At 30.1% G+C, this 20,000-nt stretch overlaps 1 protein-coding gene across 7 annotated transcripts in view; it reads left to right on the top strand.

Moving 5' to 3' along the window:
* The window catches only part of LOC124430793 (myocyte-specific enhancer factor 2), a 61,253-nt gene that overhangs the window by 41,096 nt on the left and 157 nt on the right, over positions 1 to 20,000 (top strand). For 4 of the 7 annotated variants that reach the window (XM_046977840.1, XM_046977838.1, XM_046977837.1 and 1 more), the window contains 7 exons: positions 10,918 to 11,034; positions 12,073 to 12,276; positions 15,911 to 16,069; positions 17,073 to 17,208; positions 17,338 to 17,594; positions 18,293 to 18,477; positions 19,276 to 20,000. The exon at positions 19,276 to 20,000 is cut by the window's right edge and continues 157 nt beyond it. In XM_046977840.1, coding sequence (XP_046833796.1) covers positions 10,981 to 11,034; positions 12,073 to 12,276; positions 15,911 to 16,069; positions 17,073 to 17,208; positions 17,338 to 17,594; positions 18,293 to 18,477; positions 19,276 to 19,729 — 1,449 coding nt within the window. In that variant the 5' untranslated portion in view covers positions 10,918 to 10,980 and the 3' untranslated portion in view covers positions 19,730 to 20,000. The remainder of the gene's footprint in view (positions 1 to 10,917; positions 11,035 to 12,072; positions 12,277 to 15,910; positions 16,070 to 17,072; positions 17,209 to 17,337; positions 17,595 to 18,292; positions 18,478 to 19,275) is intronic. The other 3 variants (XM_046977842.1, XM_046977841.1, XM_046977844.1) reach the window with 3 other exon arrangements.

Genomic DNA, 20,000 nt, shown 5'->3' with positions numbered 1-20,000 from the left:
CATACATGCACACACAATTGCATAAACACTTTCGCCTTTGTGTTGCTTAGATTAATCGCAACGAGAGATTCCAATTCGTGATGTGGAAACAATCTCAACATTTTTCTTCTGTTTTTACTTCTCCTCTTCTTTTTCTTCTTCTTCTTTTAATTCTTTTTTCTTTTTTTCTTCTCTTTCTTCCTCCCCGCCCCCCCCCCCCACCGCCCTTTCATTCTCCTTCTTTTTCTTTACGAGAGAGAGAGAGAGAGAGAGAGAGAGAAGGGGTTGAAAGGCAAGAAGGTTAGATAGGGTAAAGAAAAATCAAATGAATTACCCAAGATATTATTCTTTATTACAAAATCTACGATCTCGAATTGAAAATCTTTCCTTGAAGTTGAAAAGAATTCTAATTGTTTGCGCGTTGAGTATCATCTGTAATCCATAGAACAAGTAGAACGATTGAAAGTGAATCGTAAAGCAAACGAGCTCGTGAGAGTCTCCTTAAATCCCTGATTACTGTGTGTCATAACTGTGCTCGTCATTCTGATTGTTCGGAGCTTCATTTATGATTCGTTCAATTCGACGAAGATAAATATTCTTTTCTTTTTCTTTTCCTTCTTCTTTTTCTTTTTCCTTTCTTTTTTTATTCTGTTTTTTTTTTCCTTTCCTTTTTATATTTTCTTTTTTCTCTTCTTCTTCTTCTTTTATTTTATTTTATTTTTTTTTTTTTCTTTCTTTCTTATTTTCTTTTCTCTTTTTTTTTTTTTTTGCGGGACGATACTAACTCCTCAACATTTCGAGATAAGATTCTTATCGCTTGTGTGCATATATACATATGTATTAGATTGGTCAATAAGTAAATTTTTTTTACTAAAAAAATTCCGACATATATTTCTTGGCTAAACCAATGGCATCTGGAATATTATGTATAATATATATTGTAATACTTATTTTATTTATTTCGATATGAAATATTGAAAATTTTTATTATTATTATTTTATTAGGGAAATTTTTATCATAAATATAATATAATAAATGATATTTATTGAAAATATTTATTGAAAACAATGGACAATAAACAATATCGCTGCGTTATGTTTAATCTATCCTCATATATATATATATATATATATATATATATATATATATATATATATATATATATAACGTTGAAAATTTTGATGATACTTATTAATTAATTGAATTAATTTATGATTGCTAAAATGTACCGACTTTATCTGATCTTGATGAAAACCCTTAGAAAATGGTAGTCTTCGATCGTCATTCATTAACTTAGGTATTCGGTAAACGACTCAATACTAAAAACGAGGTCTCGGTGGACACGCGAATGCATGCAAATTTTTCTTACACCCAACCTCTAGTCTCTATATCTCAAGCCGTAAAGTCAAGGTTTTGCATGTCGCCTCGTTTTCGCGTGACGTAGATGCCGGGCTTTGCCTTTTCTAAGCTTTTCGATCCTTTGAAATTCATTTTGTAGGTATGTAAGAAGTCAAGTTGTTGAAACTCGTCCGATCTCGATTCGTTCCTTCACCCTCATCCCCATCCCCATCCTCATCCCCATTCCCAACTCCCGTTTTCTTCTTTTTGTTTTTTTATTTATTTATTTATTTATTTATTTGTTTTTATTTCTTTTTTTGTTAAACGATAATTCTTTCAGATAACTTTCGTTTACGTTCTTTTTTTTTTTCTTTTTCTTTTTCTTTCTTTTCCCTTTGATATATTTTCACGCAATTGCAAGGACGACGTCTATTAGATTAGATTACGAATGTACAATACGATTGATAATCCCTTTTACGATGTACTTTATTTGTTCAGAAACAAAAAATGATAATCATAATAATAATAATAATAATAATAATAATAATAATAATAATAATAATAATAATAATAATGTTATGAAAAAAGAAATTTATAATATCTTATTCGTTGGAATTGCTATAGTTGTTAAGAAATAAACTACTTGTTATCGATGATCGTAATTTAGATAATTTCATTTTTCTTTTCATACCTTCGTATAACTTATTTCTATGAAGTATGATACTTCTAAAGGAAAAATTAAATTTTTTACTTATTAGATTTATCACGTTTCATATCTATACTATAATATTTCATAAATAATTTTTCAATTTTTTGTTACTTACTTTTTTCTTCTTTATATATATATATATATATATATATATATATATATATTATTATTATTATTATTATTATTATTATTATCAGCTAAATATTGTATGTAAAATAAGGCAAGGAAGGAGAGAAAATTTTGATCAATTCAATTTGGAAGAATTCATTTTTAATCATATAAATTAGTCCGTCCGATTTATCGATCATATATCCAATCGTTCATTTAAATTATTTTATTTGCTTTTGATGAAAAATAAATGGGTAAAAAAAAAAAAGAAAAGAGAAAAGAAAAGAAAAGAAAAGAAAGAAAGAAAGAAAGAAAGAATAATAAGAATGATAATTTTGAAAAAGTGCTCATCAATGTTTTTCATTATGACCGAACGAACGATCAAAACAAACGATTTTCTATGCTCAATTCAAACAGCATGGTATAAAAAAGCCATGAGAAGAGTAAGTTGGTGCAGGTCACCGAGCTGGTCGCTGACCCTCACTCGCTTGCAAGCTCTTGTATAATAAACCAAATTCGATCGTACGTCCGACGACGTTGCTAGAACTCTTCCTAGATCTCTCAGCGGGTTTACGCGTTCTATCGAATGAGAAGAGAGAAGTGTATATAGAACGTATGTACCTATATATATATATATATATATATATATATATATATATATATATATATATATATATATAAAAGACATGGACATATGACATGAAATATAACACAAAGCAAAAAATGTTGAGCTACTTCCTCTACATCCCTTTCTTTTCATTTCTTTTTCTCTTTTTCTCTTTTCATTTCTTTTTCTTTTTCTATTTTCTTTTTTTTTTTTTTTTTTTTTTTTTTTTTTTTTTTATATCAAGGATACGTTTCTTTTCCTTTGATATCATTCTATACAATATATGTAGTTATCTAAGTATATACATGCATATATAGTATATACCTATAGTATCGAGCCAAAGTAAGTACCTTGGTACCTTTGCCTAGATACGTCTGGTAACTCACTTTTACTTCCATAGCTACGGATTAGCGTATTTATAATGCATTTGCAAGCATATCTTATATGTTTGCAGTAACGATGTTATCCAAGTAACCGAGTATTACATATGTGCACGCTCATTTAGACTTGCTAATATACCACCACCAAGTCGTATATTTTCACGTCATTATTCCTATCGTTCCCTTTTTCGTTGCCTTTACTTTTTTTTTTTTTTTTTTTCTTTTTTTTTAAATTACCGACGATTTTTTTTCTTTTGTCTATTTTTTTTTTTTAAATTATTATTCTTGTTGTTGTTGCTGTGCGGGGAAAGGGAGTAAAGGGTAGGATCTTATCGTTGTCAATATATTTTTTTTTTCCTTTTCCTTTTTTTTTTCCCTCTAAAAGTAAACATTTACGAAATATTGTAAGTAAATATGTACATGTAAATATAGAATACTTTGAGATAGAGAAAAGGAGGGAGAGAGAGAGAGAAAGAGAGAGAGGGGAGAAAAAAAGAGAAGAAAAAAAGAAATGGAAAGTTCGAAGCGAGCCCTTCGAAGGGCACGTGCTTTAAAGCGTTCACGCTATATACGATAACGGAATATTTGCCGCGCTTAATGCGCTTTTGAATCGTTGAGTTATCGCGTGCTCGCGATGAATGAAAAGCACCCGTTAAATATAGTCACCGAGTTAGAATTAGAACGGAGTCTCGAAGCCAAGGAAGGAACGTTTTTATATATATGATATATATGTATATATATATATATATATTTATGTATATATATATATATATATATGTATTTGTGTGTGTATGGACGTTCGCGTTCTTGCGGCAGTGTGGCACCCTGTCAGACGTCGCGTATATCGGTGTTATATATCGAACGGCTGGCTTATCGGCTTCAAGAATCCATGTTTACGTTTGCGTTTTATGCTGACAAGTGCGTGTACGATTAGAACGACATTACATGTTAGTCCGATAGCAGGTCAATTCGCTCTAGTCTAGCGCTAAGTATCTTCTCTTTTCGTTCGTCTCTTTTATTTCTTCGTCCGTCTAACAGAGATAACAAATGTTACAATTTTTTTTTCTTTTTTTTTTTTTTTTTTTTTTTTTTTTATCGTTCATAGAAAAATTCGAATTTAATGATTTCGATCGATTCGAATAAATGAAATATATACAAATTTATATTCGTTATGCAATTCTTGACTAGATCGCTTCGTTTTTTTCTTTTTTCTTTCTTTTTTTCTTTTCTTTTCTTCTTCTTCTTCTTCTTCTTTTTTTTTTTTTTCTTTTCTTTTTCTTTTTCTCCTCACCTAGATAAGTACGTAATTATTCATCGACTAGTGAATTAATGATAGAATGAATGAATGAATGAATTAATAGGGAAAGAGGTAATGTAAATTTAATTATTATTATTATAGGATAATATAGAAGGAAAATTGTATGAGTTTTGTTTTTGAGTGTTGTGGAGAATGAAGGGAGAGGGGAAAAGAAGTAGGTGCGATGAAATTAATTCGTTGTGTCTCTTGTGTTTGACATTTCTTTTTTTTTCTTTTTTTTTTTTCTTTTTTTTCTTTTTATCAGCAGATTTAAGAAAGTTTGTCGAAAGAGAAGGAGACAAGGAGAGAAAGAAAGAAAGAGAGAGAGAGAGAGAGAGAGAGAGAGAGAGAGAGAGAGAGAGAGTGTGTGTATTATCTGAGTATGTCCAATCAGTAATTGTATCGCATACATTCGCCGATTATCCTATCGCAGAAAATATTCCAGAATAATAAATGTGCGATAATTAATTGCCACTTATGCGGTTTACTATCTCTCCGGTCATTATTCACTTAACGATCATTTTTTAATGAACGAATCAGTAAAACCGCAGTTTTTGCTGACATTCTTCGGTCGAATGCAAAGTCGATTAGCGTGAGACCATTTTCTTCTTGGATTAAGATAAACTCAAATGTAAAATAAATTCGTTCTTCTTATCCTTTTTCTCCACTTCTTCTTCTTTTTCCTCTTCTTCTTCTATTTTTTTTTCCTTTTCTTTTCTTATTATTATTATTATTATTATTATTATTATTATTATTATTATTATTATTATTATTATTATTATTATTATTATTATTATTATTATTAATTTTGTCCCGATCGAAACGAATGAATCGAATACTTTTTCGTAACGCGCAAGAAGAGCTTTCGCCTGCGATCATCAACGTTAACTTCATATTTTATACATCCCCTTTAGTAACTTATGCGACCGTGAAATTAATGTCTATATTTATCAGCGTACTTAGCGAGGGAAAAGAAAAAAAATTCTCCTGAAAGAGAACAAGCGAACGAGAGCTGATGAGCTACATACCTATCATCTAGCTAGCTAGTTAGTTAGAGTTGACTATCTCTAGCTAGAGTTCCTTTTTATTTTTTTGTTTATTTTTTTTTTTTGTTCTTTTTTTTTTTTATTTTTTCATTTTTAGTTAACCAACAAAATCCATTAGGAGAAACTCCGTGATAAAATTTAGATTCGAATTTTGTCGCGCGATCCATCGTGCTAATTTTTTTATCTTTTTTTTTTTTTTTTTTTTTTTTTTTTTTTTTTTTTTTCTTCCATGGATTTTACACGTTGAGCGAAAGAAGAAAAGAGCGGAGAGAAAAAAATCGTGGATAAGAAAACTAACGATATAAACGGGACACAACGCGGACGAATCGCACGTGTTTTCTTTCTTTATTATTATTATTATTATTATTATTATTTTTATTATTTTTTTTTTTTTTCCTTTTTTTTTCTACGTCTTCGCACGGCTCGCGCGATAAAAGGGAGCGTGAAAGAAGGGAGAGATACGAAGTTAAGGTAAACCTTGTTTGTAACAACCTGCTAACGCGATGCTCGAACGCGCACCCTTTGTTTAACCGGCATGACAACTTTGCGATACGTAAGCGAGGGCTAACTTGCGGAAAATGTATTCAATCAAAAGGAATTTGCGAAACGAACGACGACGTTGATGATATGGAACGTCGTTTATAAAGATAAGATCTATCTCGATGGGATTGATAATTTCATCATTTTTTTTTTTTCTCTTACCTTTTCTCTTCTTTTCATTTCTTTTAATTGTTAATTATCATCCTCCTCTTTTCCTTTATTTTCCTTTAATATCGAACGTTCGAAAAAAAAGCAAAAAAAAAAAAAAAGAAAAACAAAGAAAAAGAAAATGATATTCATCTTATTATTAATAACAATAATTTCGATCGAATTCTTATCGTACACGATTTATCGTTTATAATTGATAATGAAAGAGAATAGAACGAGAAAAAGAAAGAAAAAGAAAGAAAAAAAAGAAAGATAAATAAATTTTGCCATCGACGAAAATGTTGCTATGTATAATGACGAAATACGATGATAGGTTCAATAGAATGATAAATATTGAATTATTAGTTCACGTTAAATTTTTATCGACGATCCGGTGGTATATAAAGTGGAAATAAAAAACAAAAAGTAAAAGAGAAAAGAAAAGAAAAGAAAAGAAAAGAAGTAAACAAGAAAAGGGAAAAAAAAATGTGTTAGGTTCGACAGATTGACTTTTCGGAGTCGATCGTTTGGGGTGTCTCGTTCTTTGAAGAAACTAAACTGTTATCACGACGAAGATCCGCAAGGATCGCTTTTATGGTGGCGTTTATGTGCCGTAGGAAAAGGTCTTTTCCTATATACCGTGAACCGTGTATTACGCATTTAGGGCATAGTAATGACGGTGAAGTGTAATAATTTGTCTCACCCTTTCCTCCGCTAGAATATACCTTCTACATCATAGAACGCGCTTTGCCCCATGCTGAATTCTTCCCACGTGACGCCGAAGCCGTTCTTGATCGATAGTTTCGATACAGGAACGTGTATGCCACTAGAGAATTCTCTTTGGAACTAAGTAGTGTTACATAGGTACCTGAAGAAATAAAGAGGGAGAGAAAGAGAGAGAGATAGAGAGAGAGAGAGAGAGACAATAAACGAAGACCCTACATTTTTTTCTTTTCTTTCTTTCTTTCTTTCTTTCTTTCTTTCTTTCATTTGTTTTTATTTTCTATTTTTTTCTCTTTTTCTCAATTCCTCGATAAATTCGACTTCAAATCAAAACTTATCCCTTGTAGGAATTTAATTATGAGGTATTGATCATATCGTCGCAAAAAAAAAAAAAAGAAAAAAGAAAAAAAAAAAGACAGAAAAGGAAAGGAATGGAAAAAAAAGGTAAATAAAGAAATATTGAAGAGAAAGAAAAAAAATAAAAAAGTAAAAAGAAAGAAAAACTAAACTTTGTTTTATCTGAAAAGATTGGAACAAGCCAGGAGGACGATCGCAAAAATTGATTGGCATGGGCTTACTTCCAAGAGTAACATTGTGTATGACGGTGGAACGATTTTCCTACTGTGTTTACATAAGCCAACGTGGTACGAGATTTAGCCATCGAAACTGGTCGCTACTCCATAGGAGTTATAAACTTTAAAATATAAATTTCTCTTTCTCTCTCTTTCTCTCACTCTCACTCTCTCTCTCTCTCTCTCTCTCTCTCTCTCTCTCTCTCTCTCTCTCTTTCTCACTCCCACTCATTTTTTTTCTTCATCCAACTTTTAACGATAACCATCCGTATCATGTATAAGGTGGGCGAAAAATTTCTAGACGATTTTAAATATCAATTACTCTTTTTCGAAACTCTATTATTCTTCTTTCTTTTTTTCCTTTTTTTCTTTTTTGTGTTTGTGTGTGTGTTTTTAGACCGATTTCATTTAATGAAATTACAACTTCCGCCAGAGCCTATTATATTTCAAGAGTACAATATAAGCTATATATAATTTAGTTATTGTGCGTTTATACGAAGAATTTTTTTTTTTCTTTTTTTTTTTTTTTTTTTCTTTCTTTTTATCGTAATAGGATAAATAGATTAGATAGATGGATGGATGAATAAATTAAGGAATGAATGAATTAATGAATGAATCAATGAATGAATGAATGAATGAATGAATGAATGGTAAGATAGTGAAAAAAAAAAAGAAAAAAAGAAAAAAGTTATATTTTCCTAAAAGAAAAATACACACGAGTTAGATGAAATATTCCCTTTCGGGAAATATCTATCGAGGTTCGTGTATTACAGTCTTGATTACATTTATGGGTCCGATCAATTATCACTATCTCTACTTTCATACTCGCGCTTGAGAAAGAGAGAGAGAGAGAGTGAGAAAGAGAGAGAGAGAGAAAAGAGAGAGAAGAGAGAGAGAGAAAAGAGAGAGGAGAGAGAGAGAGAGAGACGTTATTTTGTTCATTCTTCGATCTGACATCACCGACGTCAATCGTTCTGTATATTTACTTTTGTTCGGCCATACGATGCCGTTTGTAATTAAGAAAAAAAGATTACGTAATTCTCTCTTGGTTGGTTAGAGTTGGTTGGGTTCACGAGACGTTTATATCTTAATTTTTAGTCGAGACAAAGGAGTCGATTAGAGTTGTCTTTCGTTTCTAAGAAAAACGAAGGAAGAAAAGTTGATTTTGTTCAATTGATGACATTCTCTCTCTCTCTCTCTCTCTCTCTCTCTCTCTTTCTCTCTTTGCCTGTTTTCTTCTTTTTTTTTTTCTTTTTTCTTTTTTTTTTATCCTCTCCTTTTTCTTTAAAACAATAAATGTTAAATTTTAATAAACTCCGATAACTGTTTATATTATCCCACGAAGGAGAAGAGTACTTATTCTGAATATGATTCAACAGGAACAATGTACAAATGAACGATAGAACGGTTCGTTGGTAAGGGAAAAAAGATAGCCTTTAACATTTTCACGTTGATATGTCAATGAGGAGAGTTGATACATTTTACTCCAGAGAGAGAGAGAGAGAGAGAGAGAGAGAGAGAGAGAGAGAGAGAGTGAGTGAGAGAGAGAGAGATAACGGACAGTGGTGGTTGGTTTCTCTCCGCATTGTTCCATTCATTTCGAAAGACATAATTACGTTTTCTACCTATTCTAACATTCCACATCGATCTAATTCTATGATCTAACGTAAAATACTTGTTTGATTAATCGCTCGTTACTCGTTACAATGATATGAGAAATTCACGAAAAAAAAAAAGAAACGAAGGAAAAGAGAGAAAATAATAAAAAAAAAAAAAAAAAAAAAAAAAAAAAGAAAAAGGGATATAGTTTTCACGAATCTTCATCGATGAAAGATTAGGATGAAATTAGATTAGAAAAAAAAAAAGAAAGAAAAAAAAAAAGAAAGGAAGGAAGAAAGCAAGAAAACAAAAATAATAAAAAAAAAAAAAAAAAAAAAAAAAAAAGAAAAGAAGTCGACTAAATTGAAACTGATTGCTTGGATACAAAGGCGAAACGATTAAAATAACACGCATGAATTATCGCGATTAGCATAACAAGTTTTGCTTGTCTAGTGGTAGTAGAAGTCTGCTGTTTTAAGCATTCTCTTTCTATCTTAGAGAAGGAAACGTTTTCTATATTTCTCTCTTTCTCTCTCTTTCTCTCTCTCTCTCTCTCTCTCTCTCTCTCTCTCTTTCTCTGTCTTTATTCTACAATGATACTTGCCAATATACGTATGTACGTAGGCATTAACATTTTCTATATCGCATAGATAACACAGTTGCAATTTTCTTGCCACTGACATGATAGAACAACTATGTTATTCTTTCCTTGTCCTCCGCTATTTTATTTTGTTTTTATTTACTTTTTTTTCTCTCTCTTTCTTTTTCTTTTCTCTTTTTTCTTCTTTTTTTTTCCTTTTTTTCCTTTTCTTTCCTTTTCTTTTTTCTTTTTTTTTTTTTTTTATCCCCTTGTCGATTTTATATTCCTTTTTCTTTCTAATACGACGATTATAAAAGCAACGCGACGCGGGAAATAATTATTATGCGTTCTCGGCGGTACACTCTACTCGTGTCTTCATCTATTCTCTTACACACGCGTTTATATTCTTGAATATTATCTCAAGGTCATGCAACAACAATCCCAACGCATTCGTTAACTCATCTCTCTCACTTTTTCTCATCTTAAGAGCATAATATTAATCGACATGGTCGATTGATAGAGAGATCCATAAAATTAATAAATATTATAATTAATTTTGGTTTCTTTTTTGTTTTTGTTTTTTTTTTCTATCACTTTCTCTCTCTCTCTCTCTCTCTCTCTCTTTTTCTCTTTCTTTCTTTTTTTTTTTCCTTTTTCTTTCTTATAGTCACTCTTTCACTTTTACTTCAGAGAGGGAATTTTTTTCTCTTTCTTTCTTTCTCTCTCTCTCTCCCTCTCTCTCTCTCTCTCTCTTTTTCTTTTTTTTTTTTTTTCTTGTTCTTCTTTACCGAATCGACTGATCATACTCTGCCTTTTGTTCAAAAGTGCTACTGAACTTTTGTAAACTAGTCGCGTTGTCTTGTATGCATGCACACACATAGAGAATATCGAATCGATACGTAAAAGCGAGAGACATATGCAAAAGCTCCTTCTATTCAACGTTAGAATTTAAAGTGCCGGTCTAGTTCTGTCGTGTATGCTTTGCATTTTCAAAGTGAATCGTGTTTTCCGTCTGTCTGTTTCTCTCACACTCTCTCTCTCTCTCTCTCTCTCTCTCTCTCTCTCTCTCTCTCTCTCTCTCTCTTTCCCTCTCTTTTTCTCATTGGTGATAATTTTTTTTTCTTTTTCCTTCTTCTCTTTTATATATATAAAAAAAATATATATATATATATATTTTGTTTACTCTCGATAATAAATTATAACTTGTAAGTCCTCATAAAAATTATAAGTGGTAAAAACTAACGTCCTCTTCTTTTTTTTTTTTTTTTTTTTTTCTTCTTTTTCGTTTCAGCGTTTTTAATATTCCATCCAGTGGTTCTGAGAAACTCTTTCTTCTCGACGACATCGTGCAACAATGGGTCGGAAGAAGATTCAGATCTCGCGCATCACGGACGAACGGAACCGTCAGGTATTTGTGAAGAATGATTAATGGAAAATCGATATTTCCATCATTTCAATCGTATTTCTCTTCATTCTCCTTTCCCAATCTCTTTTTTCTCTTTTTTTTTTCTTCTTTTTTTTTTTTTTTTTTCCTTTCCTGATTTCAATTCTAACCGAGATTTATTTCATTTTTCATTTTTCATCTTTTTTCTCTTTTCCTTTTTTCTTTTATTTTTTACATATTCCTTCATTTTATTTTATTTCATTTTTTTTTTTTTTTTTTTTTCGTTCTTATCTTCTTTTCCTTTTCTTTCTTTCTTTCTTTTCCTTTAATTTAATACAATTTCAACTTCGGTATTTAGTTCAATTTTCAAGAGGGAGGGGGGGAGGGGAAGAAAAAAGGAAAATTAAATTAATAGTTATGGTCAATTAAAGCTTTAGAAAAAGTTAATTATAATTGAAATGAATGTTTAATTATAGTTATAATTAAAATTAATTAAAGTTTGTCAACCAGAGAGATTGATTTTTCTTCTTCTCTTCATTATTCATTGAAATGAACATATAGGATATTTATGTAAATATATTAAATGTAATATCGAAATACAGGGTTGAAGGAAAATTCTCAGATAAAATTTTGAAAAAACCTACTACTTTCTTCGAAAACTTTTTAGGCTCTTCTTTATTTATTTATTCAAATGGTAAAGTTACTTCGAGAAAGAAAAAAAAGAGAGAGAAAGAGAGAGAGAGAAAGTATTATGAGCTTTTTGGAAGAAAGTTTGAAAAAATTTTGTTAAATCACCGAACACCTGACACCTTTCCGTTTCATCCCTATATCAAGAGATTACATTTTTATTTTTTCTTTTTTCTTCTTTTTGTTTCTTGTTTTTCTTTTTTCATTATTTATAATAATAAAAATAAATAAATAAATAAATACCGGGAAATTGAATTCGTATTACATTTATAAATGCATTAATATCGTGATTACGTTTGAAATAGATTTAATTTAATTTGATCAATGAGAAGAATAGAACATTTGACATAAATGATTTCTCTGTTTGCACACTAGGTGACCTTTAACAAGAGGAAATTCGGGGTAATGAAGAAGGCGTACGAATTGTCGGTACTATGCGATTGCGAGATTGCGCTGATTATCTTTAGTTCGAGCAACAAGCTGTACCAGTATGCGAGCACCGACATGGACAAGGTTCTCCTCAAGTACACCGAGTACAACGAACCCCACGAGTCCCTCACCAACAAGAATATCATCGAGGTGAGTCGATTTATCCGCTGCACTTTGTAGGAATAGTTATATAGCGATATTATATTAGGTCCTTTAGTATATTACGACATTTCAATCGAATATCTTTTTCTTATTCGTGAATGAACGAGAATAATTAAAAAATGAAAACAAGAAAGAAAGAAAGAAAGAATGATGAAATTAAAATTCTACAATTCTTATATTCGATAATTAAATGTTATCCCATATTAATGAATAGTCTATATTATGTAACCAAAATTAATTGATAGATATTTATAAAAAATAAAAAAAAAAAAAAATAAAATGAAATGAAAAATTGGCATTTAAAAATAAATTTCTGTTCATATTTAACTATTAAAAAGAGAGAGAGAGAGAGACAGAGAGAGAGAGAGAGAGAAAGAAATTAAAAATCTACGATTTTTTTTTTTTCTTTGATAAATGAACGTGTACACATACGTAGGTGTTATCCGTATTAATGAATCGATCTTGTGTAAGAAAATTAAATGGCATATATTTTAAAGAATTGACGTTTTAAAAATAATTTTGTTTCCTTTTTTTTCACATTTAACTAAAAATAAAAATAAAAAAAAAAATAAACAAAAAAAGAAATTAAAAATCTACTATTATTTTTCTTCGTTAAATAAATGCGTTTAAATGTTGTCCATATTAATGAGTCAATCTTGTATGATAAATTTAGATAAATATTTTAAAGAGTTGACTTTTAAAAATAAATTTTGTTCGTATGTAACAATTAAAAAATGTCTTTTTTTTTTTTTTTTTTTTTTTTATAAATGATGAACTTATAAAACAGTTTGTCAAGATAAATTTATCTTCTTTCTGTTTAAAAATTTAAAGATTGAAAGATAAGTCCGATAGGTATTTACTTGTATAAATCTTTGTTATCTATTATAATGTTTCCTTTTTTTCTTTTTTTTTTTTTTTCTTTTTTTGTCGTACGGAAGTAACTTGAATAATTTCGCGAGAAAATTATGATTGAACGCTCGAATATATGATAAATTTAATTTTTCACAATTCGAACGAGAAATCATATATTCGAGAATTAATCGAGAATCGAGAGATATACAGATGAATGTATCAAGTATTCGAATAATTCGTTCGAATGAAATTTTGTTAATTTCGTATGCTGCGTACTGTACTCGACGTGTTGATCTTCGTGCTTCGAATATAATTAATTCGTATAAATTCAACATGGAAAGAGAAAAATAGATAAATAGACATACACACACACACACACACACACACACACACACACACACACACACACACACATATATATATATGATATATCTATGTTTGTGATAATATTAAACGTAGACATGTAAATAATATGAATATATAAAATATTCACTAATTAAAGCAAAATAATAAAATCATATTAAACAAAAACTATGTATAATAGATTGTAAACGTGCTAACAAATTAATAGAATATAAATAAAATGTTTATTATTAAAATAGATTTGTTTATGTGAAATCCATGAATTAAACAGATATTAAAAGAAAAGTAAATAATATAGATCTTGAGATATAAATAAATAAAAAGACGTAATAAATTTTGCGAATAAAAACAATATTATATAAACCAAAATGTTAGTATAAAAGTCAAGAAAAAGCATATATATATATATATATATATATATATATATATATATATGTATACATAAATTATCTTCATGACAATATTAACCTATTAACTCTATACGAGCAGTATACTCGTCACGTATGGCAATTTTTTGTATTATTGCACAAATACATGACGTCATAATACAGAAAAAAAAAAAAATTGTCGTTTCTTAATGATCAATATGTACGCTCGTCCTGTACAATTCTAACAGATTGAAAACAGTCTCGTTGATAATGTAACACCTATAAAATTCATTAATTGAAAAAGAAAAGAAAATAAAAAAGAAATAAAATGAAATAAAATGAAATTAAATAAAAGAAAAAGAGTTATAGTGGATGGAAATAAAATTATTGACATGTCGAAAATCAAGAGAAAAAGAGGTGGGATGTATAAATGGATAAAGAAAAATATATAAAGATAGATAAATTAGATATAGAGATGCATCGAATTGAGATGGTAGACGTGAATGTTTAAAAGAGTTAGCAGACACACGTTGAGATCGTTAAATTCCTCTTGCGAAAGGTAATGCCAAGGCCCGCTTGGAAGTGCACTCTCTTACAAAACGTCTTCCTCGAAGCGGATCGGAATCGATCATAAAGTCGGAACAGGTTTTACTCGAAGTAGAATCGATGTCTGTTTAGAAGAGAGAACGTGTTTCTCTGTCTTTCGTTGATTTTATTAAAAAAAAAAAAATAAAAAAAAAAAAGAAAAGAAAAATAAAAGAGAGAGAGAGAGAGAGAGAGAGAGAGAGAGAGAGAGAGAGAGAGAGATGAACGACGATTAATAATATGACGAATATGCACAATACTACAGCACTAATTTTCTCTCTCTCTCTCTCTCTCTCTCTCTCTCTCTCTCTCTTTCTCGCTGTTTAAGTGAAACCGAACGATTTTAGCGATCAAACGAGAAACACGTGGTGGCGATCTTATGTCAACATGTACGCGACATTGTTAATGATGTAAATAAGAATAGGATGTAATTAATTATCACACATTGCACACATAAACACACACACACACACACACACAAATACATCGGAATATGCTGCAGCGATGAGAAATCTTTGAAATGTTGAAAATTATTCAATGTAGGTCATGGTATTCGCAAGGCCATTTCTCACAAATGATTTATCAAAGAAAAGTAAAAGGAAATAAATTTCGTGATCGTATTAGTATGAATATAATAGAATGAATATAAATTGAAGAAAGAATATTTCTTTTCTTTGTTTTAATTTTATTTATTTTTCTTTTTTCCTTTTTTTCTTTTTTTTTTTTTCTCCTTCATTTGTAACAAGAATTAATTACAGGGTTTATTCGGAAGGAAAGCAATGTTTTTGAATAAAATTTAACAATAGTTTATGAGTATATATATATATATATATATATATATATATATATATATATATACAGAGAGATAATTTCGAAAAAAATGTACACGAAAGATGTAAAAAAAGAGAGAGAGAGAGAGAGAGAGAGAGAGAGAGACAGAGAGAAAGAAAAGAAACGTAATTAAAAATAAAATCGAATTATTTATAATTCTGTTCAAACTAATGGATAATATTAATCGATAGGAAAAAAATATTGATTGAAATTAATAATTCTTTAGACACTTTATAACCCTCATTTCCTTTTGCAATTTTTTTTACACAAGAAGGATAGAAGGGGAAAGAGGGACGTGTTCATTCATAGAGTTGCGTTTAGTTTATCTTGAATTGTATTTTTCTTTCTTTCTTTTGTTATTTTTTTTTTTTTGTTTTTTATATATATATATATATATATATTTTCTTTCTTATTTTTTTTTTTTTATTTTTTTTTTTTTTTTGTTCGCTGCACGCCTATAATTTGCACCTGCGAATACACGCGTCGTCGCGAGGTCGAACGTTTCCTCTAAGCGCTTAGGATAAGCGCGCGCGCGTGTGTGTTGGTGTTAAATTAACGTGCATGTGAAGGTTGAGTGCCCTCGGGCGGTGTGGTCACGTGAACCTGTCTGCTGACACTTGCAGGCGCTCAACAAGAAGGAACATAAGGGTGCCATGTCTCCGGAGAGTCCGGAACCCGACGCGATCGAGTACAATCTTACCCCGCGTACCGAGGCGAAATACACCAAGATCGACGAAGAATTTCAGATGATGATGCAGAGGCACCAGCATAATGGCACCAGGGTACGTGATCGCCGTACATAATCGAGTCACATGCAAATGCTATTTCTCTTCTTTACTATCGAAACGTTCTTCGTCTGTTTTTTTCTTTCTTTTGTTTTTTTGTTTGTTTTTTATTTTTTTTATTATTATTTTTCATTTTTCTTTTTTTTTTTTTTTATTCATCTGTTTACATTCATTTGTTAAAGTCAATAATGATTGGATTGATTGGTAAATAATTTTTCAATATTTCGTACGTTTAAATTCGAATGGTCGATCTAATGTACGCATTAGAAAAATTTTTCTTTGACGTTTCGTAAATAAGAATAATTTGCAATTGCAATTAGGTGTTGCTTTTTAAAAGTTTTTCCTTTTCGTTTTCTTTTTTGTTTTTTCTTTGTTCTTCTTCTTCTTCTGCTTTTTATCTTTTTTTAGTTCTTTTTATTTTTCTTTTCTTTTTTTTTTCTTTCGTTTTTTTTTTTTTCTTCCTTTTTTTAAATTATTCCAGTCGACCGACAAATGATTTTGGAATTTAACATACTCCGTATCTCTCAAAATAAACGACGCTAATACTTTGTGTATTATATTTTAACTTAGTAAATATACTTTCATAATATTTTTCATACAATGGCATTATTTTATAATGTCGGAATTTTCAATAAAAAAAGTTTCGCAAATAATGTACGAACAATCTAATACAATGCAAAATGATGCAATTACGAATTCTAATTATAAAATAGAATCATATTTATATTGGATCGATGTATAATTAAATAAGATGCATTTTATTCTAATTAGTTATTAACTGATAATAGTAGTTATTTATGAATCAACCTAATAGAATATCGAAACTTTTTTTTTTTTTTTTTTTTTCGATCGTATCAATTGTCTCCGTTCCTTACCATATTTCATATTTAATTTGCAGAATTTATAAGGTTCGAGTGGAAACCGGATTAACTCTGATGATTTCCACGAATTTTTCATGATACAGTAGAAAGTAAATTACAAGTATAATGTTTGATTACAGGGGATGGGACAATCTAATTACACATTACCTGTAACTGTGCCGGTGAATAGTTATGGTGAATCTCTTCTTGGATCTAGTCCTCAGATGGCACATACGAGCATTTCTCCCAGACCTTCATCGTCTGAAACAGATTCAGGTAATATTTGAATTAAAAAAAAAAGAAAAAGAGAGAGAGAGAGAGAGAGAGAGAGAGAGAGAGAGAGCTAAGAAATCGAAAGAAGAAAATGTTATCACCTAAAACGTTTATCTGTTTATCTGTTTACAGTTTATCCACCAGGAGGAATGTTAGAAATGAGTAATGGTTATCCTCCATCAGCTTCCCCGTTAGGCGGATCACCTAGTCCAGGACCTTCACCAGCACTTGGAGTTGGTGGAGGTAGCGCGAATAAAGGCAGTAATCCATCAAGGCATTCGCCACAACCACCACCACCTCCACCACCACCACATCCTCATAGAGCTAACCTTCGAGTAGTTATACCGACACCTCTCACACAACCACTTTCTGAAGACACCAATTATGACGTGAGTCATATTGATTAATTATGATCATATTTGATAATGACAATGACATTTTATAATCCTTTAATACAAAATTTATTGTCATAACATTCTTTTTCGTTTTTTATTTATTTATTCTTTTACTTTTTTATTTTTTTTTTTATTTTTTTTTTTTTTTTTTAGATATAAATATACTGAAAGTAGACACCAATTATGACGTGAGTCATATTGATTAATTGATGATCATATTCGATAATGACAATGACATTTTATAACCCTTTTGTACAAAATTTATTGTCATAACATTCTTTTTTATTTTTTATTTATTTATTTTTTTATTTTTTTATTTTTTTATTTCTTTTTTAAATACAAATATACTGAAAGCAGACATCAATTATGACCTGAGTCATATTGATTAATTATGATCATTCAATAATGACAATGATATTTTATAACAATTTATACTTTTTATAGACAATTCATTGTTATAACATTTTCCTTTTTATTTTTTTGTATATTTATTTTTTATTTATTTATTTTTTAAATCAATGAAGATAAAATGAATAAGATGACATGCATTCAAGGGTTCAATTAATTTTATTATTATTATTATTATTATTATTATTATTATTATTATTATTATTATTATTATTATTAGTATTACCTTTTTTATTGGTTTCTTTTCTTTTATTTGTTTAAATCGGTATATTTTGGATTTACAGAGTGGTCACACACAATCTGCATTGAACACACCGGTAGTAGCATTACAGACACCTTCGGTACCAGCTGGATATTCCAGTTTTGGTCCAACGGACTATTCCTCAGATCTAGGAAGTCTTGCATGGTCTCATCAGAGGTACGTTGATGACTTATCAATGTATTCAGCAGCCACCATGTCCAGCATCAGGTAAATCATATTTCATAATTATATTTACGAAAAGAAACTATTTTTTGTCCAGATGGATATGAATTTGATAAATAAAATGAATTCTCTCATTAAGTTCCAAGATTTTTAAAGATTGTCATCGAATAAAATTTATTAACACACGCGATATTATTATTATTATTATTATTATTATTATTATTATTATTATTATTATTATTATTATTATTATCTATTTAATTAATTACTTATTTAATAATAATTTAATTAAATAATTTAATTAAATAACTTAAGTTCCACTGGAATTCTATAGTTTTTTTTCACGACGATGGTTTTTGGCATGTCATTTTTTTTTCTTTCTTTTTTTTTTCTTTTTTTTTTTTCCGTAAGACAAATCTATTCGTACCATTTACTAATACGCATGTACTATACAATCTCCGGTGTCGTATAAATTAATTAATCATTCATTCGATGCATAGACCCATATGCTTGTTAATCAGCTTATGAAGTATAGTCACGAATTAAAAAAGAAGTACGAGACGATGGTACGTCTTGTACGAAATTATAACAAACTTATTATTTTATTTAACTGTTGTTTAACTAACACAAAATGTAAAGATACACTTACTCGCAAATAAAAAAAAAAAAATTACGTACACACACGTACACGCACACAGAATGAGAGAGAGAGAGAGAGAGAGAGAGAGAGAGAGAGAAAGAGAGAAAGAGAGAAAGAGAGAAAGAGAGAAAGAGAAAAGAAATGATATGAATCATAAAGACATATTGGTTCGGGTTAAAACTGAAACGTTATTTCGATTACAGCGGTCTTCCTCATTTAGCTGTCTCGAGCAGCACTCCACCGCCATCGACGTCGCCATTACCAGTGAAAATAAAAAGTGAACCGATAAGTCCACCCCGAGATCCACATGGAGGTAACAGTGGTTCGAGTGGAGGCCCAAGCAACGCCAGTAATTTGCATCATACAAACTTGAACGTCGGTCCTTCGTCTAGTACCGGTGCACCACCTCCACATCATGTACCTCATGCCGGCCCTCAGACATTAAATTTAGTATCGAGCAGACCGAGCAGTAATCCACCTCCATCCCACTCGGGTAGTATAACTCCAACAAATTTACCATCACCAGGTAGTGGGACGGTTGGTGATATAAGAACGACGAGTCATGCTGCTAGTGCTGCTAATGGAGGAAATAGTTCAGATTATGAAAATGGACCGCTTATGAAACGGTCCAGGATTACGGAAGGATGGGCGACTTAATGTCAATCGAATTGTTGCACCCAGTTGTTTCATACCTCGACGTACAACGGCATATAGTGCTTGTGAGTTCCAGTATATATTACAAAACTGATTTTAAACGTCCTCGAGACATAATATACTTCTTCACTTTAAGTGGTTAATGTATGGTACATTGTTGGCCATAGCTAAGAGAGTGAATAGAAAAAGAAAAAGAAAAGAAAAAAAAAAGAAAAAAAAAAACAGGAGAAAGATAAGAAAACGGAGAAGGGAAAGGAAAGGAAAGGAAAAAGGA

Source organism: Vespa crabro, chromosome 19 (assembly GCF_910589235.1).
Source record: "Vespa crabro chromosome 19, iyVesCrab1.2, whole genome shotgun sequence".
NCBI lineage: Eukaryota > Metazoa > Arthropoda > Insecta > Hymenoptera > Vespidae > Vespa > Vespa crabro.
The sequence above is the reverse complement of the archived record's forward strand: the minus strand, read 5'-3'. Positions and strand labels throughout refer to the sequence as shown.